This window comes from Coregonus lavaretus, assembly GCF_964263955.1.
Source record: "Coregonus lavaretus genome assembly, chromosome: 1".
Lineage (NCBI taxonomy): Eukaryota > Metazoa > Chordata > Actinopteri > Salmoniformes > Salmonidae > Coregonus > Coregonus lavaretus.
Window position 1 is genome coordinate 44,681,239 of NC_139988.1, and position 24,883 is coordinate 44,706,121.

The 24,883-nt window shown below is 45.0% G+C and overlaps 1 protein-coding gene across 1 annotated transcript; it reads right to left on the reverse strand.

Annotated features, from left to right (window-relative positions):
- Positions 1–1,914: 1,914 nt before the first annotated feature.
- On the reverse strand, positions 1,915–24,321 carry LOC311126867 (galactosylgalactosylxylosylprotein 3-beta-glucuronosyltransferase 2-like; the record flags this gene model as incomplete). Its single annotated transcript, XM_084158572.1, has 4 exons — positions 1,915–2,001; positions 6,079–6,227; positions 12,654–12,798; positions 23,797–24,321. The coding sequence occupies 4 exons, from the start codon at positions 24,319–24,321 to the stop codon at positions 1,915–1,917; spliced, it is 906 nt and encodes a 301-aa protein (XP_084014698.1).
- Positions 24,322–24,883: the final 562 nt, after the last annotated feature.

The following is a 24,883-nucleotide window of genomic DNA, read 5'->3' on the forward strand; positions in this document are numbered from 1 at the left end:
TCTGTGTGTTGAGGAGGGTCAAAGGGAAAGTGGTGGAGACTCGAGTGAAAACAGACTGGCAGCTGTGTGTCCATATTGCTACATGTGACTTTTACTTTCATCTTCTTTTTACCATTTTTTTATTTTGGTTAAAAAAAAACATATTGGCGAAAGAGAAAAGCTGCTGGACCAATAATACAAGTGTCTAATAATAATAAGATATCATTACCAAAACCGATAGAGAGTAAATAGATATTTAAATGGAAGATATGGCTATCATGTTGGTGACCACCCCATCACCCAATCAATCTCATGTGTGTATATTATACTGTACCCTCCCCCTTCCTACCCTCTGGGCACCTGTAGCAAAACATTGTATGATCCAATACTGATAGAGGCCTCCCACCAATCCCCCCAGTCATGTTGTGTTCTACCATTCTACCATTACTGTGGTGTTTTGTTGTGTGCAGTACAAGAAGAAGTACAGTTATGTTTGATTCACACTATAGAGCCAAGCCTGGTTACGTGTTCACATTAATTGCTAGAACCGTGCTGGAAATGACAATGTGAAAAGACAATATCTGAGCCAGCGCAGTATGGTTTGGGTTGGCCATATAGTGTGAATCAGACATTAGTCTGAAGCAAATAAACCTGGAAGACAGTCAATGGAGCAAGGAGCTTACAATGGATGGGTTTGGGAGGAGACCAGAATGATATGAAGAAAGATATGATAACAGTGACGACATAAAGCTCCAGATGATTAAGGAAGTGGGTTGACATTGGGAGCCTAATGGAGCTGTCAGGGATTGGAACAGTTGGCTCAACGTCATGTGTACTTTACTTCCTGGTCTCTATTATGGCATAATCTCTGTCTAATCCTGCTTTATGTCATTCAATAGATTCTATAGTGGGGAAATAGGAAATCCAAGTGAAGAAATACAATAGGACAAAGGGGAAAATGGACAAACATACACACAAACAGACATTGTGTGGTGTAGTTCTAAGGTGGAGATTCTATCCCTCTGCCATGCAATAACGAGAGAACACACACATGCACACAGCGCATCCTCCAGGTTTATTTCTAATGGTGTTTACATTTTGTGGTGCCTAGTACAGAGAAAAATGTAATTTCCGTGCATTAAACTGTGAATAACCATGAACTGTGTGACCATTTTTGTCCAATGACTCTTTTATTGTAAAGTTGTATTTTTTTGGTGGTTATTTTCTTTTCTATTTCCTGCTTTTACAAGAGGGTCATTTGGAATAAAAGTTGTACTCCTGGAGTTTGTTCTTTGTAGTCCAGTGTGTCAGACCCACAGACACTTGAGGCCAAGAAGACCAACATGAATGTCGGCAGTGCGCAGCTGGTGGCCGTCCTATCACCTCTGACCATAGAACATCGGATAGCATTTTCTGGTCATTTCCCAACTGTTCAGCATATTGAATGGCCACCGTTCATCGGCACCCAGCAAGCAATCTACTTCGCACTTCCTTGACACACAAACACATACACAAATCTTGTTCCGTTTCATACACACTGACCTTACATACTCACTGATCAGGCACGCGCACACACACACACACACACACAGACAGACAGACAGACACAGTCTTGTTTAGCCCACATACTTCCCCTCATAAGGGACTGGTCCACATATTGCAGTACGAGAACAGAGTCCACTGGGAAAGCACAGGTCACCCCAGTGCATTATGGTCCACTTTGAGTTACAAATGAATCGGGGACCTCATTGAGCCAATCACAACATTCAGGCAGCAGTTCCCATCCATGCAATTGGTCCAAAGTCCTGTCCATCGTAGTGTAGTCCATATCAAGGTTATGGTCAAGCAAGGTGCTATCAGTAGTGTAGTTCCAGAACTTACTGAAAGTCTGTCCGACCAATGGGCTTGCTTATTCCTCCTTGGTTATCCCGTCCCTTAGACCTCAATGACCATACTGTCCTGTCGATGTTTGGGCTCGTTGCCCAGATTCACCTTCTCTGTACGAGTGTGCCACACCAACACCTGAGACAGAGGGGGAGAGAGGGTTAGTGTGTGTGCGCACACAAGGGAACTGATATAATTGGGTAGGCGAAAGCAAGGGTTCCACTATAGCAGAGCCAACCCTGTGAAAAGGAATGGTGCTTGTTCAAATATTCAAGAAAAGGCTCTGTGACAGACAGGGACGGCTTGTTCAATAGGGCGATATGGGCGACGCACTGCCAAACGGGAAAAGGAAGGGATTTTTTTTCTAATCAATTATATCACGGCAACAGCAGTTATCAGTGTTCACGTCTGATCTGCCAGCCACTAAATGTCAAATCAGGCTAAAGTCGTGCTTCAAATGGCCCCGCCCGTTTTTGGGGCGATTTCAGTCAAGTTGAAAATCGCCCAGAAGTCTCTCATAGCCTGTCATGTAAAATCTATTTTTTTCACATTTCAAAGCTTTCAATACATTCTCTATGGGTGTCTGTGGGCTTGCACTTACGCGCTTTCGTCATACGTGACGTAACGTTGAACGTAACTAAGACAATGGCGGCTAGAAGCGTCTCTGTTGCGACCTGCAGTGCGGCGTTATTTTATGTTTTTAATTTGTAGACTTAGTTTACAAACATTCTGCCAACCATGGATTTCCAATGGTTGGTTTTGGACTGATCTTGTTGATCGTGTACATACCCGCTACGAACGGACTAAATAATGAAAACGCTGCTGGCAGCTGAATCCCAATACAGCTGGGAGACTTGGCTGGATGAGTCCCGGACAGAGAAGTGGAGCCGGCCACCTTCACCCTGGTCAGAGCGGACCGCGATCCTGGTAAGAGAGCGACTCTGTACCCCGACATTGAACTGCTTTCTGTGTCATTGCGACCTTACTATCAATTCAATTCAATTTAAGGGCTTTATTGGCATGGGAAACGTGTGTTAACATTGCCAAAGCAAGGGAAGTAGATAGTAAACAAAAGTGAAATAAACAATAAATATTAACAGTAAACATTACACTCAGAAGTTTCAAAAGAATAAAGACATTTCAAATGTCATATTATGTATATATACAGTGTTGTTACAATGTGCAAATAGTTAAAGTACAAATGGGAAAATAAATAAACATAAATATGGGTTGTATTTACAATGGTGTTTGTTCTTCACTGGTTGCCCTTTTCTTGTGGCAACAGGTCACAAATCTTGCAGCTGTGATGGCACACTGTGGTTTTTCACCCAGTAGATAAGGGAGTTTATCAAAATTGGGTTTGTTTTCGAATTCTTTGTGGATCGCTGTAATCTGAGGGAAATATGTGTCTCTAATATGGTCATACATTTGGCAGGAGGTTAGGAAGTGCAGCTCAGTTTCCACCTCATTTTGTGGGCAGTGTGCACATAGCCTGTCTTCTCTTGAGAGCCAGGTCTGCCTACGGCGGCCTTTCTCAATAGCAAGGCTATGGTCACTGAGTCTGTACATAGTCAAAGCTTTCATTAAGTTTGGGTCAGTCACAGTGGTCAGGTATTCTGCCACTGTGTACTCTCTGTTTAGGGCCAAATAGCATTCTAGTTTGCTCTGTTTTTTTGTTTGTTCTTTCCAATGTGTCAAGTAATTCTCTTTTTGTTTTCTCATGATTTGGTTGGGTCTAATTGTGTTGTTGTTGTTGTTGTTGTTGTTGTCCTGGGGCTGTGTGGGGTCTGTTTGTGTTTGTGAACAGAGGCCCAGGACAAGCTTACTTAGGGGACTCTTCTCCAAGTTCATCTCTCTGTAGGTGATGGCTTTGTTATGGAAGGTTTGGGAATCGCTTCCTTTTAAGTGGTTACTATCTGCCCCGTGAGTTCCCCCAATTGTTTGTTACCGTTGTGTACTGTTGATAATCACAAGTTTACTGGAGAACTGAGACCAAGTAGAGACTTTGGACAGGGTGGATATGGTATAATAAAGGCAGTTTATTCAGAGGTAAAGATATCTGGAATCGCGTGCACGGACTCGTGCACGTGTGTAGGTCACCTAAATCATCAGAAAAATTGCCCCTCCTGAGAATTTTTTCAGGAGCCGCCACTGGTGACAGAGAAAGTGAGGGAGAGTTTCAGACTGAACAGACTGATAGTTCTACCTTTTACTGTAGTACATGGAAAGTGGCTCACTTCTATTTCCAACCCAGTTGATGGTGGTAATTTGTCTGTTCACACACATGCAGTGATTGATTGTTTGGTGTAAGGCGCTATCCATTCCCAGCTCCACATGTCATTTCCAGCACACGGCTGCTAATTGTCCCACTTTGCAAATCTAACGAGACCAATACTGCAGCCAGCGAAGCGTGCAAAGGGTGGGGAGCAGAATGTGTGTCGACATTGTTCTCCTCCCGAACCCCACCCAATATTCTGGTCCTGTCTGTAGTGAAGATTAGAATCTAGTTAGAACCAATGTGTAATAAGATGTTCTGGGAGAGGTTGGGGAGACTTGGGGAGGTTGCCTGCATGCAGTCCAGTCTGTTGGCACCCAAAGTATGGGTTGGCAGAGTGGGCAGAGCGCCATGTGCCAGTGTGTCTAGTGATAAGTCTCCTCATTCTTCCGTATCTCTCAATCAACTGTTTTTCTCATCTCTGTCTCATTCCATTTCTCCTCTAGCCTTCCCTTCCTCCTTCTCTCTTGTCTCATGTCTCTTTTTTGTAAACTGAACAAAAATATAAACGCAACATGCAACAATTTCAATAGGCCCTAATCTAAAACATTAATTGGGCCCTAATCTATGGATTTCACATGACTGGGAATACAGATATGCATCTGTTGGTCAGATAACCTAAAAATAAAAAAGGTAGGGTCGTGGATCAGAAAACCAGTCAGTATCTGGTGGGAACACCATTTGCCTCATGCAGCGCGACACATCTCCTTCACAGAGAAACGCAATACACGCTGTCTGCCATCTGCCCGGTACAGTTGAAATAGGGATTCAGCCGTGAAGAGCACCCTTCTCCAGCATTCCAGTGGCCATCGAAGGTGAGCATTTGCCCACTGAAGTCGGTTGCGACGCCGAACTGCAGTCAGGTCAAGACCCTGGTGAGGACGACGAGCACACAGATGAGCTTCTCTGAGATGGTTTCTGACAGTTTGTGCAGAAATTCTTTGGTTGTGCAAACCCACAGTTTCATCAGCTGTCCTGGTGGCTGGTCTCAGACGATCGCGCAGGTGAAGAAGCCGAATGTGGAGGTCCTGGGCTGTCATGGTTACACGTGGTGTGCAGTCGTGACGCCGGTTGGACGTTCTGCCAAATTCTCTAAAACGACGTTGGAGACGGCTTATGGTAGAGAAATGAATATAAAATTATCTGGTAACAGCTCTGGTGGACATTCCTGCAGTTAGCATGCCAATTGCACACTCCCTCAAAACTTGAGGCATTGTGTTGGCATTGTGTTGTGTGAAAAAGCGGCACATTTTAAAGTGCCCTTTTATTGTCCCCAGCACAAGGTTCACCTGTGTAATGATCATGCTGTTTAATCAGCTTCTTGATAATCCATCCACCTGACAGGTGTGACATATCTTGGCAAAGGACAAATGCTCACTAACAGGGATGTAAACAAATTTGTGCACAAAATTTGAGAGAAATAAGCTTTTTGTGCGTCTGGAAAATTTCTGGGATCTTTTATTTCAGCTCATGAAACATGGGACCAACACTTTACATGTTGTGTTTATATTTTTGTTCAGTATATTTCCTCTCTGATGCTTACGGTTTGCATGTGAGGAATGTAAGCTTAACCCAGATCTGTACCTAAGGGCAACCTACTATGATGTCACATCTTGCTGGCAATGTGGCCGTGGGTGATAAGTGATGATGTCACATCCTGCTAATGGTGTATATTAATATCAGCCTGCAGCGGCCCCATTAACCTAATGGGCTGATAATGATGATGACTCTAACAGTGTCATGAGCTGCACAGGAGAGGAGGGAGAGGGGTAGCCTAACTGATGAGGAGATGACACAGTCAGACAATAGGCTATATTAGGAGATAACGTTTCATCCCAGAAAGTTTAACCAATGGAAACAGTCTCACTGTAAGGACAACTCGTTTTTTTAAACCTAATAACACTGTTGCCATGGTAACAGTGATAGGCTAGACCACTCACCCTTGTGCAGTTGTTGGCTTTCGGCTCCAGGTCTCCCACCTTCGTGATCTGCTTCAGGAAGTCAGACTCCTGCATGCCAGGCTGGGAACCCCTGCGCTTAAACAGCGCCCTCGGGCTCCCCAGAACCACCTGGAGGTTTACCGCAAAACCTGGAGAAGAGGAAGAGGGGGGTTTAAGGCCTTCTATGATCATGGTTAGAGGATCATACAAAAAGTAAGTCTCAACCATTACATGTAATTCTCACATTGGATGTGCTATACTGTCAGGAGAGAGAAATTGAGAGGAGCTATTTTTTACATTGTAGAATAATAGTGAAGACATCAGAACTATAAAATAACACATATGGAATCATGTAGTAACCAAAAAAGTTTTAAACAAATCAAAATATATTTTATATTTGAGATACTTCAAATAGCCACCCTTGATGACAGCTTTGCACACTCTTGGCATTCTCTCAGCCAGCTTCACCTGGAATGCTTTTCCAACAGTCTTTAAGGAGTTCCCACATATGCTGAGCACTTGTTGGTTGCTTTTCCTTCACTCTGCCGTCCGATTCATCCCAAACCATCTCAATTGGGTTGAGGTCGGGGTATTGTTGAGGTCGGGGTATGGTATTGTGGTCCTCTGTAGCTCAGCTGGTAGAGCACGGCGCTTGTAACGCCAAGGTAGTGGGTTCGATCCCCGGGACCACCCATACACAAAAAAATGTATGCACGCATGACTGTAAGTCGCTTTGGATAAAAGCGTCTGCTAAATGGCATATTATTATTGTGGAGACCAGGTCATCTGATGCAGCACTTTATCACTCTCCTAAGTGTACAATACATTAGGAACACCTAACTAATATTGCGTTTTGCCCTCAAAACAGACTCAATTTGTCGGGCATGGACTACAAGGTGTCAAAAGTGTTTTATAGTGATGCTGGGCCATGTTGACTCCAATGCTTCCCACAGTTGTGTCTAGTTGGCTGGATGTCCTTTGGGTGGTGGACCATTCTTAATACACACGGGAAACTGTTGAGTGTGAAAAGTCCAGCAGCGTTGCAGTTCTTGACACACTCAAACCGGTGCGCCTGGCACCTACTACCATACCCAGTTCAAAGGCAGTTAAATATTTTCTTTCCCATTCACCGTTTGAATGGCACACATACACATCCATATCTCAAGGCTTATACATCCTTCTTTAACCTGTCTCCTCCCCTTCATCTACACAGATCGAAGTGGATTTAACAAGTAACATCAATAAGGGATCATAGCTTTCACCTGGATTCACCTGGTCAGTCTGTCATGGGGTTCCAGCAGGTGTTCCTAATGTTTTGTACACTCAGTGTATGTGCCATACCACTGGGAATGGGGTGTGCTAATGGCTGCATGGAATAGCATATTATGTGTCCTTGCCTCCTCGTTTCCAGTGAGCACACTGTTTTCTAGGCCCAAACTCTACTCACATGGGTATCCTACTACTCCACTGAGAGATTGTGAGGTTGTTTGTATAAGTGTTTGCGTGTGAGAGTGTGCATGCATGTTTATGCGCATGTCCGAGATTGTGTTGTGTATTTCCTGTATTTTGTAATCACCAGTTTAACACACACAGCTCCGCAGTGTCTGAGTTAGTCCAGTGAGATCTGCCTATTGGGTCAGTTCTATCAGGCATATTACTGAGAAATAAGTGATACCACAGTGAAAGCCCAGAAGCTGTACCAGGTATGATAGATGGGTATGAAAGCCATTATAAGATAGACATCTCTTAACCTGCAGCTAAAATGGTATGAAGATTCGTGCATCTGTTAGCAATGCCTGCCTGTCAGTGCAGTTTCTGTCTCAATAGTTTCATCCAGCTTCCTTTCCTGGCTTCCTTTTCTCTATGGTTCTGTTTCTATGCATCATATGTAAAGTAGTGAAAGTCTACACACCCTTTGCACATAACATGATGCTGCCACCACAATCCTAGAAAATACACAGGGTTTCACTCTGAGTTTTGTTGTATTGGATTTGACCTAATCCTGTAGATTTTAATTTAGGACAAAGAGCCCATTTCTTTGCTGTTTTGTCTTGCAGGAGTACTTAACGTCCTTGTTACCAACAGAATGGATGAGCTTGAGTGATATCGACAAAAGCAATGGATATAGAGTATGTTGCACTAAGAGTTGTGCAAAGTTGGTAGAATCTTATTCAAAATGATTCACAGCTGTAATGGCTGCCAATGGTGCTTCTAACAAGTATTAACTCTGGGGTGTGAAGACATACGCAATCAATTTTATTTTGTATTAAATGGGGAAGAAATCTATCATTTCCTTTCCCTTTGAAAATGTGCAGTATGTTGTGTAGAGCTGTAGGAAAATTGCTGTAAATGAGAATGTGTTCTCAGTCAACTTACCTGGTAAAATAAGGGTAAAATAAAAACATTTGCCCTATCAAAATCCACTTCAGGTGAGAGCTCCACTCCAAGACAATGATGGGCAGGGCTCTGTGTGCATGTGTCTGGCAGAGATCTACAGAATTGTGTGTGTGCCTGCACCAGAAGAATACTAAACCATCTCCTCATTCTCTGTTCCAATTGTGGCCCATTAAATGAGATGGAGTAGAGATGGGACAGCTTAGTTGGCTCACTTGGCTGCTAACAATAGCCTCCAATACCACAATACAAGTTATTGAGGCAAAAGCTGCAATTTACTCAATGCTCAACACTGCCCATTCTACATCAGATGTATAGTGATTAAAGGGGGCTATTGTGCGTGCGTTTGCAAGTGCGAGCATGTGCACGCTTGAGTGTTAGTGTGTGTGGTTAGGGGGCCACTAGATGGGTTTGTTTTGTGCAAAGAGCAAGAGAGAGAGAGGAGAAAGAGAAGGAGAGGGAAAGAGAGAGAGAGGGCTGAAGTGGTGAGCAGCATCACGGCATCCCATTTTACTTTTAAATGTGCTTAGAAGCTTGTCCCTGACTGACCCTTTTAGAGAGAGAACAAAAACAGTCTCCCACTCCTCACCCCAAACACAAAAGGCCATTAATAGTGTGGAGCAGTTTACACCACCAAGTCGGGCCGCATTCCAAACTGACTATAACTATTGTTTCCTGAAAGAGGGAAACGAGGCACAACACAGCTATCGGGAGTTTGTGCGCTACGGCCCTCTACTGAAGAACATTTGAATCGCGCCTTCTCCCGAGTGGCGCAGTGGTCTAAGGCACTGCATCACAGTGCTAGCTGTGCCACTAGAGATCCTGGTTCGAATCCAGGCTCTGTCGTAGCCGGCCGCGACCAGGAGACCCATGGGGCGGCGCACAATTGGCCCAGCGTCGTCCAGGGTAGGGGAGGGAATGGCCGGCAGGGATGTAGCTCAGTTGGTAGAGCATGGCGTTTGCAACGCCAGGGTTGTGGGTTTGATTCCCACGGGGGGCCAGTATGAAAAAATAAAAATAATAATGTATGCACTCACTAACTGTAAGTCGCTCTGGATAAGAACGTCTGCTAAATGACAAAAATGTAAAAATGTAAGGCCATTGAACACTGTGCCTCACCGGAAGCCCCGCCTTCCACAGGTGATAAATACGAGGCACGGATTCATTCTTTCAATTCAGTACCACTCTTCACCGAGCCCAGAACTGGGCGGTACGGGTCCGAACAAATGTTGTACCTCGTTTCCCTCCTTCAGAGAACAGTAGTTATAGTCCTAACTGTACATTCCCTTTCAGTTGGTCAACTCGGTACAACACAGCTACGGGGACATGAAATCACGCCCCTAGCCGACTCCAGCTGACACCAAATGAAATGGCCTACGGCAAACCACCCAGAGTTCCAACCCAACAGAAAAACCTGCCATACCTGCGTATTACACAATCTGCTCGCTGCCTAACGACCCTCTCCTGCCCCAGCCATAAGGGCACATTGACCGATTTTCCACCTTGTCGACTCAGGTATTAGTACCAGCGACCTTTCGGTTACTGGCCCGCTAGGCTACCTGCCGCCCTAGGCTACCTGCGCCTAAATCCCTAGTGGGCGCAATGGGTTTAGAAACCGGCCTAAGACTCCGCATACCTTTTAAAAACTGCACTGCCAGGGGATGAGCCCCTGGAGTGGCACCATCAATTCCCACATGACACGCTGAAATAGCTGGCATACACACCTTCAAGCTAGAAAAGCCCCTGTATGCATGTAAATAGACCCAGAAAAAAACTTTATCATGCCCACCAGTCATAGGTACCGGTGACACTGCACCTTGTAACCCAGCTGGAAAAAGGGACAGACAGCTCTGAAAAATGTACCCCATCTGTGATAACAGACAGGGCGATACATAATTGAATCCAATTCCCAGGAATGAAACGCGTTGAGCAGGAGACAGACAGCTCATTTTGGAGTTCATAAGAACCACATAGACTGTGTGTGGGATAATAGCATGATTGCCAACCACCTACCGAGTCCATAACCTGTATCACTAAGCACCTCAAAGGGACCACTGAGCTACAGGGAGGAATCAGCAATGAATCCCAGTAATATGCCACCTATGGGGAGGGGTGCCCTCTTTTGGACAGAGAGCGCCTCATACGCCTGAAGCCCGGCCCTTTTATGGGTACGGGAGCTCCAGCAATGGCCGACAATGTACCCAATGTAGCCAAACTCCAGCAAAGGCCGACGTCAGCCATACGGCTTCTTAGACTTGCTAAGCCAGTACCCAGCTACCTGCATTATCCCCGTGGGCTAGCACTAGCCTAGCCCGTTGCCAGCAAAGAACTAGCCAAAGAACACAGCATGGCGTCTTCCTTCGGTCTCGAGAATCTCTCTGAATGCAGCACGGTCTGTTTAGAATGACCAAGCGACTGAACGCTACGTATGCTAAACGAGAGAGAGCTACACAAACAATTCCACCATGGGAGGTAGGAATTGCCAGTGGCAGTACGCTAGATAGCTAGCTCACCTTGAAAAGTCAGCTAACCTGGCTAGCACGCTATGCAGCGCTGTTTAGCTAGCCTGATCCTGTCCACATAAGATTGGATCATCAACCAAGTCTGGGAAGAAAGGTGAATGTTGCTTGACCGAGGCAGGCACAAGCGGCAGGCAGGGAGTGCTCACTGACCCGACTGCCCTCTCCCTTCAAGTCGCCTCACTTCGCCCTTAGCTGGCGACAGAGTGCACAGCAACCGGGTTGAGTTAGGGAAGTTTTTGCATGCTTCAGCCCAGGCAATGGGTGACATGTCTGGTGAGTATGCAGGCCATGGAAGTACTGGGACATTTCAGCTTCCAGGAATTGTGTCCAGATCCTTGCAACATGGGACCGTGCATTATTATGCTGAAACGTGATGGGCCTCAGGATCTCGTCACGGTACCTCTGTGCATTCAAATTGCCATCAATAAAATGTATTGTGTTCGTTGTCCGTAGCTTATGCTTGCCCATACCATAACCCACTGCCACAATGGGGCACTCTGTTCACAACGTTGGCATCAGCAAACCGCTCGCCCACACGCCATCTGCCCAGTACAGTTGAAACTGGGATTCATCCGTGAAGAGGAAACACTACTCCAGGGTGCCTGTGGCCATCGAAGGTGAGCATTTACCTACTGAAGTCGATTACGACGCCGAACTGCAGTCAGGACGACTAGCACACAGATGAGATCCCTGAGATGGTTTCTGACAGTATGTGCAGAACTTCTTTGGATGTGCAAACCCACAGTTTCATCAGCTGTCCGAGTGACTGGTCTCAGATGATCCCGCAGGTGAAGAAGCCAGATGTGGAGGTCCTGGGCTGGTGGTTACACGTGGTCTGCGGTTGTGAGGCCGGTTGGTCGTACTGCCAAATTCTCTAAAACAACGTTGGAGGCGGCTTATGGTAGAGAAATGAACACTAAATTCTCTGGCAACAGCTCTGTTGGACATTCCTGCAGTCAGCATGCCAATTGCATGCTCCCTCAAAACTTGAGACATCTGTTGCATGTGTTGTGTGACAAAACTGCACATTTTAGAGTTGCCTTTTATTGTCCACAGCACAAGGTGCACCTGTGTAATGATCATGCTTTTTAATCAGCTTCTTGATATGCCACACCTGTCAGGTGGATGGATTATCTTGGCAAAGGAGAAATGCTCACTAACAGGGATGTAAACAAATTTGTGTACACAATTTGAGAGAAGTAATATTTTTGTGCGTATGGAACATTTCTGGGATTTTTATTTCAGCTCATGAAACATGGGACCAACACTTTCCATGTTGCGTTTATATTTTTGTTTAGTATAGTTACCAAACTTAAACACACGATGTGCAGAAGGATGAGCACGCCCTTCTTATGTGGGACAATTAAGTTGGAGCAAAGCCTGATAAATTACATAATCCAATGTGTGAATTGTTCTGCTGAGCTCAAGTTGAAGAGAAGAAGAATTTAAGGAATTAATCCGTGCCTCGAGTTTAACCTGTGAAAAGCAAGGCTTCCGGTGAGGCACGGTGTTCATTGGCCTTGTCAGGCATGATTCTAATGTTCTTCAGTAGAGGGCGCTAGCGCGCGAACTCCCCATAGCTGAGTTGATCAACTGAAAGGGAACCACTGGGGTCTGTTCCTCTACCGTAGATGACTAACTACAGTAAATGCGCTTTACCTGCCATGTCGATGGCGAAGGGGCGGTCAGGCCTCCAGCCAGTGTACCAGCCCACCACTTTGCCCTTCTCCACTATGGGACGCTCGTACCGCCGCCCACTGACCAGCCCAACCGGCCACACTGACACACCCCGTGTTGAACGCATCTAGAGAAACAGAGAGGTAGAGAGAGTTAGACACACAAACACGATCACACAGAAGCCCCATGGGCCACACAGACAGACACACTGATCCAAAAACACAGGAGACGTCAAAGCAATAAGATTCTTGGTGTGAATTTGCTCCAGGCTTGTCCAGCTCTTTCATATCAGTGTAGATAGAGGATAGCAGACAAGAAGGCTGTTTTAGACTTTTGAAATGTGTCCATATGTACAACTATCCACCTAAAAAAAGGTAAAGCTGTGAAGTTGATCAACAACCACATTTATTTTATGGAAAATCCAAAAGGTGTGATGGGTCCGCACTCAAAAATATTCACTCTTTTGTATTATTTTCACAGAAAAATATTTGTACCTACACACTGAAGAAACCTGCAAACGTCTGTGTACGCTATCCCTGATGCAGTGATAAGAATAAAACATTTTTTTTAATGAAGTAAGCTTTACGCAACATCTTTTTGAGTGCAGACCCATCACACCTTTTTGCTTATCTGAATTTCCGGGTTTTATGCACCAACCAAACTTCTGGGAGAGCGCTATGGTGCCCTTTTGATTAGCTTTTGTGGAAAAGCTGAGATGTCTGATTAAATCTGAAAAGGGGAAAATAAACTTGGCTAGACTCCTTGCTTCACTGGATTCTACACTAAATGAAATAGCAGAGTAGAACAAGACCTGGGTACATTTTCACTGTGAATTAATTCACACACAACCGGGAGCAGGGTAGAGCCAGACTGTGTGTGGGGAAGTGTGTAGCCTTGGAGTGTGGAACACCTGAAGGGTATGTCTGTTTAATTCACAGCCCTGTGTGTGTGTGTGTGCGCGCGTGTGTGCGCGTGCGTAGGCATGTGCGTGTCAAGTCAAGTCCAAAATTATTGGCATCCTTGATTAAGATGAGCAAAAAAGACTGTATAAAACAAATAATACATATACTGAGCTATATTGTATGCTCAAAAACAAGTAATTATTTTTATCTCTCAAAAAGATAGGGGTCAAAAGTATTGGCACCCCTGTTTTCAATACCTTTTAATACCTCACCTTGCCAGGATAACGGCACAGAGCCTTTTTCTAAAATGTTTTATGAGATTGGAGAACAATACGAAATCTCAATACGAAATCTTTCCAGATACTTGATATCCTTCATCTGCGCTTCTGGACTGCCCAATTCAATTCAAACCACAGGTTTTTAATGGGGTTCAAGTCCAGAGACTGACCCTTGCAAAATGTTGATTTTGTGGTCAATTAACAATTTCTTTGTGGATTTTCATGTGTGCTTGGGGTTATTGTCTTGCTGGAAGATCCACTTGTGGCCAAGTTTCCGCCTCCTAGTAGAGGCAACCAGGTTTGACCTTAACAAGGGCCCCAGGACCAGTGGAAGCAAAATAGCCCAATAATATCAAAGATCCACCACCATATTTTACAGTAGGTATGGGGTTATATTCTGCTTATGCATCCTTATTTTGACGCCAAACCCACCACTGGTGTTCGTGGCCAAAGAGCTCTAATTTCATGTTATCCAACAAATGTAAATGGCTGGAGTTTGCTAAATGGCATTGGCACTTGAATTGGAACCAGTGATATGGTAAGATGACATGAAAATAAGCTCCAATGTGTTCTCTAATCTCATAAAACATTTTAGACTCAGTGCCATTATCCTCCAAGGTGAGGTATTACTCCCAGCACTCAACAGACTGATGGGAAAGCTCTCTCTCTCCCTCTCTCCCTCCCTCTCCCCCTTTACTCCTGAGTGATGCACACATCTTTGAATCCCGCTCTTCTAATGCTATGCCCCTTGACCTTGCGTGACGCTATAACACTTCCCCCCTTTCTGTTTCCGCTACAGTTGTTTTTCCAAAGGCTTCTGGTCGGGTCTATAAAAACGGCAATGAAAAGAGAGTGAGTGTCCGTTCACTCACTGTGTTCTGCTCCTGTGTGTAGCCTTTATTTTAGCTTTGTGGTACAGCATCTTTTCCACCTGTAATGGTCTTTGATGGGTTTTTAATCTGAGTAGCCTGATGAAGACTGTTGTGGATGAATCATATAGATGACACTAGGGAGCAGCAAAAAATGAGTGGACATTCATTTGGTTCTAATTAGGTTTTGTCCAGCTCCTGTGCCTCATTTGGATATGCATAATTCCTCCAATTAATGGAGACTAAGGTATGGTTCAGGTGTTTAAAATGGCACTCCTATAGGTCTGACATGATTGGATAGTTGTGAGCAATATAGTGGAAATTCCACCCAGCCTATCAGAAGGCAAGGTGAAACATTTATCATAGTGTTGCTTCTCTCTGATCCTTTCAGATCTACAGGAGTGCCTATGGGGGTAGGAGTCATACGTTAATCTGAGAGACTAGGATCGATGAGAGCAGCGGAATGAAAGAACTGTGGTATCAATTATCCAATCACATACAGATCAGTGATTACTTCAAGGAAGGGAGGAAAGAAGGATAAATGTTCAATTGGACTAGCGCCTCAAAGGAAAAGCACAGGAAGACCTGGGAACTGTAAAGACTGACTAAAAGCTCCAGCCTCTGCAGGCATAGACCCAGACTGTCAAGACCAACATCAACCTCTAACACCCGAGTTAATCAATACCCTTCAGACAGAATCCCTCTGCAGAGAATTCTAGCTATAAAAGTGGATGGAGAGAAGATACAAATGTTTTTGTTTTTGTGACCTATAACATCCACTGGCTCTTTGATAGCGTTTTGGGACATGGAGGTAACCAGAGCCCATTATTGAAATAAATTGGAGTGAGACACAGTAGCGGAGTTCCTGGTCTCTATCTGAAAGGGAAGTGCTGTCCAGAGGCATCATCTGGCTGAGTGGTAGAGAAAATGGTAAAACCTCAAAGGATACCATATCCCATATGTAGTGCACTACTTTTGACCAGAGCCAGGGGAATGGGGAAATACAGGAATACAGCAGGTTACCATTTGAGATGCAGCCATGTCATCTATCTAATATTGAGTAGCAACTTAGTCAGTGAATGCCTAGGCTGCCTTTGTTTACGCCATATTAACAGAGGTAATATATGAAGTGTATGCATATACAATGGGACTTTAATGATACATTATAAATCCATTATAAATGTGTTTCTCCCCCAGAAAAGAAGTTGTCATTTCATTGAGTGCTCCAATTCTCTTTCGGATTTTAATCAAGCCTTCTCCATGTGTCATTAATATGCATAGCGGGAGCAATGAGAGCGAGAGGGAGAAAAAAAGAATAAATCAAATTAGAGGAGAGAAAATTAAGAGGTTATGAAATTGTGATGCAATGATGCATGATGTGTTTGTGTGGGGGATGGAGGTGTGTTTGCTGTGTCTGCGTGAATAATAAAGTGTGTGTGTGTGTGTGTGCATGTGTGTGTGCGTGTGTGTGTGCGTGTGCGTGTGTGTGCGTGTTTGTGTTCTAAGGGCATTGTTTCTGTCTCCATCCTTTCAAACCAGCTGGGGGTGGGGTGGGTTCAGGGTTGGAGGGTAGACAATGCCAGCATTTAGACAGACTCACACTGCTCCTGAGGGAATAGACAAGGACAGGGAGGAGGAGGGGGGGGAGAGAGAGGGAGCAGGGGGTAGTACATGAGAAAAGGGAGAAAAGGAGGACACAGGGAAAGAGGGAAGAGTATAGAAAAGGAAAGAAGGAAGGAAATGGGAGAGGACAGGCTGCAGGAATAAATCGAATCACATTTTATTTGTCACATGCTTCGTAAACAACAGGTGTAGACTAACAGTGAAATGCTTACTAGCGGGCCCTTCCCAACAATGCAGAGAGAAAAATAGAAAAAGAATAGCGAAAAAGGAATGATAACATATACAGTACTGAGTCGATGTGCAGGGGTACGAGGTCACAGTGAGTACAGTGCCTTCGGAAAGTATTCAGACCCCTTGACTTCTTCCACATTTTGTTATGCTACAGCCTAATTCTAAAATTGATTAAATAAATAAAAATGGTCAGCAATCTACACACAATACCCCATAATGACAAAGTGAAAACTATTTTTTAGAACATTTTGCTAATTTGTAAAAAAAACTGAAATATCACATTTACATAAGTATTCAGAGCCTTTACTCAGTACTTTGTTGAAGCACCTTTGGCAGCGATTACAGCTTGGAGTCTTCTTGGGTATGATGCTACAAGCTTGGCACACCTGTATTTGGGGAGTTTCTCCCATTCTTCTCTGCAGATCCTCTCAAGCTCTGTCAGGTTGGATGGGGAGCATTGCTGCACAGCTATTTTCAGGTCTCTCCAGAGATGTTAGATCGGGTTCAAGTCCGGCCTCTGGCTGGGCCACTCAAGGACATTCAGATACTTGTCCCGAAGCCACTCCTGCATTGTCTTGGCTGTGTGCTTAGGGTCATTGTCCTGTTGGAAGGTGAACCTTCACCCCAGTCTGAGGTCCTGAGCACTCTGGAGCAGGTTTTCATCAAGGATCTCTCTGTACTTTGCTCCGTTCATCTTTCCCTCGATCCTGACTAGTCTTTTGCTCTGATATGCACTGTCAACTGTGGGACCTTATATAGACAGGAGTGTGCCTTTCAAAATCATGTCCAATCGATTTAATTTACCACAAGTGGACTCCTATCAAGTTGTAGAAACATCTCAAGGATGATCAATGGAAACAGGATGTACCTGAGCTCAATTTCGAATCTAATAGCAAAGGGTCTGAATACTTCTATTAATAAGGTATTTCTGTTTTTTGTTTTTAATACATTTGTCTACCACCGTCGTGTTGTCAGCAAACCTAATGATGGTGTTGGAGTCGTTCATGGCCACGCAGTCGTGGGTGACCAGGGAGTACAGTAGGGGACTAAGCACGCACCCCTGAGGGGCCCCCATGTTGAGGGTCAGCTTGGAGAGCACTATGGTGTTGAACGCTGAGATGTAGTCGATGAACAGCATTCTCACATACTGTAGGTGTTTCTCTTGTCCAGGTGGGAGAGGACAGTATGGAGTACAATCGAGATTGCGTCATCTGTGGATCTGTTGGGGCGGTATGTGTCTGGGATGATGGTGTTGATGTGAGCCATGAGCAGCCATTCAAAGCATTTCATGGCTACAGATGTGAGTGTTACATTTTAGTGCATTCATCTTAGGATAGCTAGGTGGGACAACCACATATCACAGGCATAGAAAGTACATTTTTCCTCAACAATGTTGCTATCAGTAGAGTCAGAGCTAGAAGGGGGGATGGGTTTGGGGCTGTCAAGTGCAAGTGCTGGTTAAGTGTTGTTGTTTTTTTGGGGGGGGGGGGTCGAGGTGAGGAGGAGGATTATTTAAGATACTGTTTGAAGAGGTAGGGTTTCAGATGTTTTCGGAAGATGGGCAGGGACTCTGCTGTCCTAGCTTCAAGGGGAAGCTGGTTCCACCATTGGGGTGCCAGGACAGAGAAGAGTTTGGACTGGGCTGAGTGGGAGGGCCAAGAGACCTGAGGTGGCAGAACGGAGTGCTTGGGTTGGGGTGTAGGGTATCAGCATAGCCTGATGGTAGGGAGGAGCAGTTTCTCTTACTGTTCCGTAGGTAAGCACCATGGTCTTGTATTGGATGTGAGCTTAGACTGGAAGCCAATGGAGTGTGCGGAGTGACATGAGAGAACTTGGGTAGGTTGAAAACCAGGCAGGCTGCTGTGTTCTGGATAAGTTGCAGGGGTTTGATGGCACAAGCGGGGAGCCCAGCCAACAGCGAGTTGCAGTAGTCCAGACGGGAGAGGACAAGTGCCTGGATTAGGACCTGCGCCGCTTCCTGTGTGAGGTAGGGTCATACTCTACGGATGTTGTAGAGCATGAACCTGCAGGAGCGGGTCACTGCTTTGATATTTGCAGAGAATGACAGGGTGTTGTCCAGGGTCACGCCAAAGTTCTTTGCACTCTGGGAGGACGACACTGTGGAGTTGTCAACCGTGATGGAGATGTCTTTGAGCGGGCAGGCCTTCCCCTGGAGGAAGAGCAGTTCCGTCTTGTCGAGGTTGAACTTGAGGTGGTGGGCCGACATCCAAGCTGAGATATCTGCCAGGCATGCAGAGATGCGTGTCACCACCTAGGTGTCAGAAGGGGGGAAGGAGAAAAGTAGTTGAGTGTCATCCACATAGCAATGATAGGAGAGACCATGTGAGGATATGACGGAGCTGAGTGACTTGGTGTATAGAGAGAAGTGAGAGGGCATAGAACCGATCCCTGGGGGACACCAGTAGTGAGAGTACGTGGTGCAGACACAGATCCTCTCCACGTCACCTGGTAGGAGCGGCCTGCCAGGTAGGATGCAATCCAAGAGTGTGCATAGCCTGAAACACCCAGCCCTGAGAGGGTGGAGAGGATGATTTGATGGTTTACGGTGTTGAAGGCAGCGGATAGATCTAGGAGGATGAGAACAGAGGAGAGAGAGTCAGCTTTGGAAGTGCGGAGAGCCTCCGTGACACAGAGAAGTGCAGTCTCCGTTGAGTGACCCGTCTTGAAGCCTGACTGGTTAGGGTCAAGAAGATCGTTCTGAGAGAGATAACAAGAAAGTTGATCAGAGACAGCACGCTGAAGTGTTTTGGAAAGGAAAGAAATAAGGGATACAGGTCTATAGTTTTTGACGTCAGATGAGTCGAGTGTTGGTATCTTGAGGAGGGGAGCAACTTGGGCCGATTGTCATTTAGACAGGTTACCTTGGCGTTCTTAGGCACAGGGACTATGGTGGTCTGCTTGAAACATGTAGGTATTACAGACTGGGACAGGGAGAGGTTAAAAATGTCAGTGAAGACACTTGCCAGCTGGTCAGCGCATGCTCTGAGTACGCATCTTGGTAATCCGTCTGGCCTGCGGCCTTGTGAATGTTAACCTGTTTAAAGGTCTTACTCAAATCGGCTACGGAGAGCGAGATCACACAGTCGTCCTGAACAGCTGGTGCTCTCATCCATGGTTCAGTGTTGCTTGCCTCGACATGAGCAAAGAAGGTATTTAGCTTGTCTGGTAGGTTCGCGTGACCGGGCACTTTGCGGCTGGATTTCCGTTTGTAATCTGTGACAATTTTCAAGCCCTGCCACATCTAACAAGCATCATAAACCGGCGTAGTAGGATTTCATCTTAGTCCTGTATTGACCCTTTGCCTGTTTGATGGCTCGTCGGAGGTCGTAGCAGGATTTCATATAAGTGTCCGGATTAGAGTCCCGCTCCTTAAAAGCGGCAGCCCTAGCCTTTAGCTCAGTGCGGATGTTACCTGTAATCCATGGCTTCTGGTTGGGATATGTACGTGTGGTCACTGTGGGGACGACGTCGTCGATGCACTTATTAATGAAACTGGTTACATTTGTGGTAAACTCCTCAATGTTATCGGATTAATCCTGGAACATATTCCAGTCTGTGCTAGCGAAACAGTCCTGTAGCTAGGCATCCGCTTCATTAGACCACTTCCGTATTGAGCGTGTCACTGGTACTTCCTGTTTGAGTTTTTGCTTGTAAGGAGGAATCAGGAGGATGGAGTTATGGTCAGATTTGTCAACGGGAGAGCCTTGTATGCGATTCTGTGTATGGAGTAAAGGTGATCTAGAATTTTGTCGCCTCTAGTTGCACAGGTGACATGCTGGTAAAAATTTGGTAAAACTGATTTCAGTTTCCCTGCATTAAAATCACAGGCCATGAGTAGCACCACCTCTGGGTGTGCATTTTCTTGTTTGCTAATGGCCCTATACAGCTTGTTGAGTGTGGTCTTAATGCTAGCATTGGTTTGTGGTGGTAAATAAATATATATTAAAATTATCTTAGTAAATAGTATGGTCTGCAGCTTATCATGAGGTATTCTAACTCAGGCGAGCAAAAACTTGAGACTTCCTTTACATTAGAGATCGCGCACCAGCTGTTGTTAACAAAGAGACACACCCCTCCCCCTCATATTCAGCCAGGACACCCGTGATACAAGTCAGTATTCGACGTCCATCCATGTCTGAGGACGTCTGGAGATTACGTGGAAACTGGCCACTAGGGGCAACAGTGAGCGCTGTTACCTTCAAGTAGGTTTCGGTTTTGCTAGTGCATTATGGACAGGGATGGCAGATGGGCATAAGCATCTGATTCCAACGGTTGCAAGTTCAAATCCAGTGATATAAAGTTGTTTTTGATATTTTAGTTTTAAGCCTATCCCAAACCATACCTTAACCATTCGGAGTTAATGCCTAACCTTAAATATGTGGAGTTAATGCCTAAACGTAACCTTAAACAGTTAAAAATTTGACATTTGGAACAACCTCGAAATTTGACGTTTGAGAAACATGGATGAACGTCTAATTCTGAGAACTGTGAGAACTAGTTGCTCATATTACCCAAGGCTGTCAAATAAGGGAAAGAGAGAGGGAGGGGTTGAGGGGCTTGGGACTGGAGAGGAGAAAGAGAGGGAGATTAGAAAAGGTGTGCCAGTAACGAGTAACCAGAGCTAGTATAAAATCAAATGCCTTTTCTCACACCCTGTTCTACGTTCATCACCCCTATCACCTCCTCCACCTTTCTCACCCCTCTATCTTCTTCACTACTCTACCCTTCCCTTTCTCCCTTCTCCCCTCCATCCACTCAGACACGGACAATTTCTCTCTGTGAGATTCTCTCCTTTTTGCTTTAGCTCCCAGAGAGAAGAAAACTATCCAGTATGTAATTATGATAATTGCTCACATTGGTTTGATGGAATTGGATTTTGCTCTTTCGTTCTTTCTTGCAGTTCCTTTGTGCCCTTTCAATGAGCCTACTGTACACTCTGAAACCATGGCTCTTGATTGAATTTGTCCTGACAATGTGTCAGTGTATTTCAAGTCCAATTCTTGTCACATATGTAGGCCTATCTTCCACACCAATTAATAGTATTCTCATTTCAGCAAGTTGTTTCTACACATGTAGTCATTGGTAAGCCAATAGGCCTGCCATTTCCTTCAAGCCTTTGAGTGAACAGGTTTATTTGACAAGCTGTCTGGTTGCAGTAATTTTAAAGTCAGACCAATGCACATTTCTGACAGCAGACTGGCTGACAGACTATGTTTAGCTAAACACTTTGGAGCCATTCAGTATTGGCTATGGTGCTGCAGTTATACTGCTAGCGCTAGCTCACGACTCCCCACTGCCCATCTGGCCTGGCTGTGAGTGGGGAGAGGAGAGAGGTAGGCTAGGCTATGATGTGCACGGCTCTGTTTGCTGACACCCCATTCCGGGGCAGCAAATTTGGCGGAATGTCTCGCACACATAATGAATTGCACCGAGCCGTGACTTTTTATTGCTTGAGAACAGAGAAAACATCCAATGATCTGTCTTTGTGCAAAGCGTTTCCGGCTGGCTTCCTCTTGAACTCAGAAATAATACAGAAGAGAGAAAAAACTGAAACTATTTCAGGTGTTGTTTCATCGCGTCTAGGATGATCAAATACCTCTTCTAAAATCAGTAAGCCTATAGTGACATCACTCACTCACTCAGTAGTAATTGAATGGTGGTGGTATTGTGAGAGAATTGAATAGGATGTTATTAATTATGCATTAATAGGCTCTTCATAATGTTTTTACTAATTGTCTACAAATTCAGTTCTAATGTGTTCTAACTCTATATTATTTATTCTGGACACAAAACGTCTTTATGAAAAAATTTGCCTGTTTGACAGCGGCACTATCAGTGCAATACTAAAATCAACAGTATAACAGGTTTGACAGGTTATTACCACTATATGTCACATTATTATCACTATACGACAGATCATTACCAAACTATGACAGACTATTACCATGGAGAGGAGTTCTGTAATGACCTGGATAAGGTAGGGAGAGCAGGCTGACTATCAGCCAATCAAATAACTGATATTTACACAGGCCTATTTTGGAGCTGCGGCTAGACATTGCCATTCGACACATATTTAGGCTCAGTTTATCTCCCCAAATCGTAACTTAAGCCAGACCTTCCCAAACCTTTTTGGGGCCGGGGACCCCTTTTTTGATAGCACATTCATCAGGGACCCCCTCAAAATCATAACACAGCTCTGACTTTAGAGTGCAATAAAAATAGCATACAAGGACTTTTACTATGACTGTTGCAGGACATGACTGGACTAACCAAGTCTTGGGCCATGGGGAAAAAAAACATTTTAAAGGCCCCCTCTTCAAATCCGATAATGTATTTTTATTTTTCAATGTAATTTCCTGCAATTTTACAAATTTTCCCATAGGGCAGAGAGACTATTTAGCAGTTTTAAATCTTAAATTACATTTAGGTTAAAAACCTAAGGGCACCCTCTTGACAGCGAAGAGAAAACATTTACGTTTTAGAGTACATTTCCTGCAATTCTACACATTTTGCCATGGGGCGTAGAGAAAATGTTGCAGTTTTAAAGCAAGTTTGCTGTAATACTACACCTTTTCCATGGGGCGGAGAGAAGATTTAGAAATGTTCTAATTAATTTCATGCAATAAAAAATAATATCAGTGGGGCGTAGAGAAAAATTTGCAGTTTTAGAGTACATTTCCTGCAATTCTACACATTTTGCCATGGGGCGGAGAGAAGATTTAGCAATTTTATAACTAATTTCTACAACATATTTTGTGGGGCGGAGAGAAAAATGTGCGGTTTTACAGCTAATTTCCTGCAATTCTACACATTTTGCCATAGGGTGGAGACCAATGTTTGCAGTTTTTAATATGATATCTGATGATCAATGTGGGCCCCACGGTCAGTTTTTCGCCAAGTTTAGATAGCTGGCCACTAGGCTAACTTACCAATCTAAAACATTTTAGCTGCCATAACAAGAGAAAAACTGCTGATGCAAAACCACAGGTTTTTGTTCTATCCAGAATCAGTGCCTGGACACAGTGGCCCTCAAGGACCAGAGTTAGCCCTTGAAGATATCCTAGGCTCATTTCAATATGTTGTCTGATTGCACACATAGGCTATCTGAAGACCCTTATATTAGCAAACTGATAAGCTTTGGTCTGTGTGTGAATGACATCACATGCCATGTAGCCTATCTGTCATTAATGTGATTTATTACCTCTTCAAACAGTTCCAGACTGTATGTGTTGTCATCGTCTGCGAAGAATACTACCCCCGCGTCATTCCGCGAGCGATGCGACCTCAGCCATGACAGAGCCATGTTCCTCTGCTCAGTAGCACGAGGCATCCCGGTCCGTTTGAACCGGCGGGGCGTAAAGATGTTCAAGTGTGTGTATGGCATCCCGGAGCGGGCGAGAAAGCGCGCCACCAGCTCTGTGCGCACGCTCGAGTCCTCCACTACGATCCAGTGGAAGCGAGGAACCTGGCGGAAGGTGTTTGCGAGCCGGGTAAATTCAGCTTTCTGGACTGGCCGGTTGTAGGTCGGGGTGATGGCGTAGATTACCGGTAGAGCAGAACGGTTGGCCCGAGGAAGTCTTGTTCGGTCGTGTCGCTGTGCGCCCCCTGCGCGGCCCAGGACTGGACTTCGGACGGATGTCCTCTTGGTGTCAATATCGATCATGATGATGACGATGAGGACCCAGGGCAGGAGAATGAAGAAGCGGCTGTAGAAGAGCGATTTCATTTTGCCGAAGTTAGGTGATAAACGAGCCTTGCACTCACTCTACCTCACTCTCTCCATCACATCCAAGCATCCCACCACGTTCGTTCAACAAAAATGTGTACTCTCCAAAGCTATTTTAAGTGACAATGTAAGACCAATTTTTAGAAATGAGGACTTTGTTTATCTCCAATAAACTAATAAATAACAAAATTCATCCCGTTTAGCGTTATGAAAACATAGTCACGTCCGCGTCCCGTAGGGACTGTTTGCTGATGAGTCTCCTCCCGGATGAAAGTGGAGAAGTGCCTCATATCCCTCGAACGACAGAGCGACGAAACGAACCCCTCAAAAACAACATTTAATCCCACACGCAATCTTCACACGCCTTCAGCCCACAACCTTTTCGATAAACTAGAAATATCTTTTGGCAGACCTATCCACCGGCCGCTACTCCCGTAGTGTCCGGGAGAAAGGGTCATCATTCCCGGGCTGGATGCGGTTTGAGTCGGTGTCTGGTGGGCAGTGGGGAAGAGCAGGTGCGGGAGCGTCAGTGCAGAGAGAGGAGAGACAGCGATGAGAGGGG